Source organism: Monoraphidium neglectum (genome assembly GCF_000611645.1).
Source record: "Monoraphidium neglectum strain SAG 48.87 unplaced genomic scaffold scaffold00377, whole genome shotgun sequence".
Lineage (NCBI taxonomy): Eukaryota > Viridiplantae > Chlorophyta > Chlorophyceae > Sphaeropleales > Selenastraceae > Monoraphidium > Monoraphidium neglectum.
Window position 1 is genome coordinate 24,559 of NW_014013251.1, and position 1,367 is coordinate 25,925.

The following is a 1,367-nucleotide window of genomic DNA, read 5'->3' on the forward strand; positions in this document are numbered from 1 at the left end:
GTCCACAGCCGCCCGTCCCCGCACACGCGGTGCCCCATCCGCCCCGCCCCGCCGCGCCAGAGCACGGGCCGAGACGCGCCTGGGGCACGTAGGCGGTCTTGCGGATGAAGGCCTTGGTGGCGCGCGCGCCGTTGACCAGGATGCGCCCGGTCAGCTCGCCCACTGACTTGCGGAGGGCCAGGATGTCCATGAAGGTCGACTTGCCGGCGCCAGAGGGGCCCATCAGCGCCTGAGAGGTGACGGTGCAGCGTCAGCGGAGGTTTCGGAAGGACTCTGGAGAGTTCCAGGGGGGTTCCTGCTTGTCAAGTGCGCCTGCGGGCGGCTGCAGGCGTGAGGGGCGGCTCTGGCACGGCCTCTCGTCCTGCTGTCGGGCGGGAGGCGCGCGGCAGTGCGCCCTGCACCCAAAAATGAAGGGTTGCCGCGTCGACGTCAGGAGGGGGCAGAAGGGGGGATGAGGGGGCGCACCTGCATCTCTCCCGGCTGGGCTATGCCCCAGATGTCTTTGAGCACATCCTTGGGGCCTGCAGGGGGACGGGTGGAGTGAAAATGTGTGTGTGTGTGTGTGTGTGTGTGTGCGTTTGGGTAGGTGCTTGTAGGTGTGTCTGTGTGCAGCAGTGTATATGTGTGTGTGCAGGCGTTTGTGTGAGTGCATGGGTGCTGATGCGCGTGCACAAACGTACAGAACGAGATGGCTTGTGTGTGTGTGTGTGTGTGTGTGTGTGTGTGTGTGTGTGTGTGTGTGTGTGTGTGTGTGTGCGCGTGTGTGTGTGAATGCGCTCGCCCTGAGACTGACCAGCACCTGCTCGGAGAGCAGCAGCCCCCCTCTGTCCCCGCGCCCTCGGTGCCCGTCTAGCCCACAGCCTGCACCTCCGGGCGCACTTGCGCGGCCCGCCGCCCTCCCGCTCGGGGTGCCAGAGCGGTCGAATTATTGCATCGGATTCTGAGAAAAATACACTGCACGACTCCCGGGCTGACTCTATCAGTCTATAACAACAGGTTTGCCTGCAGCCGCTGGCCGCCGAGCCCAGAAATCACGAAAATCCGCGTGGAAGCCGCAGGGGCGCCGCACCCGCTGGCGTCGCGTATATGCAGCCCACGCCCTGCCACTCTAGGCTGGAGGACACCACGTTGATCGAGTAGGTGTGGGTCAGGTCGCGGGTGGGGGGCTGCTCGAGGGACTTGAAGATCTGGGGGCGGGGAGGGGGGCGGCCAGGCAGGCAGATTTGCGAGAAGGGCGGGCGCTGGGTTTCAGTCGCAGCTGGATTGGTTCGAAGGGCGTGTTTCAGCTGGAGCGTCCCCTGGCGCGGGTAGGCGTGGGGGGTGGCGGCTGCGGACAGGGCGGGATGCGTTTTGGGCTGCCGGGCAGG

The 1,367-nt window shown here is 65.8% G+C and overlaps 1 protein-coding gene across 1 annotated transcript in view; it reads right to left on the reverse strand.

Annotated features, from left to right (window-relative positions):
• Positions 1 to 1,367, reverse strand: part of MNEG_3112 (hypothetical protein) — a gene marked incomplete at both ends in the record, with an annotated part of 8,619 nt that overhangs the window by 5,688 nt on the left and 1,564 nt on the right. The window contains 3 exons of the mRNA XM_014048416.1: positions 89 to 229; positions 466 to 521; positions 1,070 to 1,187. Coding sequence (XP_013903870.1) covers positions 89 to 229; positions 466 to 521; positions 1,070 to 1,187 — 315 coding nt within the window. The remainder of the gene's footprint in view (positions 1 to 88; positions 230 to 465; positions 522 to 1,069; positions 1,188 to 1,367) is intronic.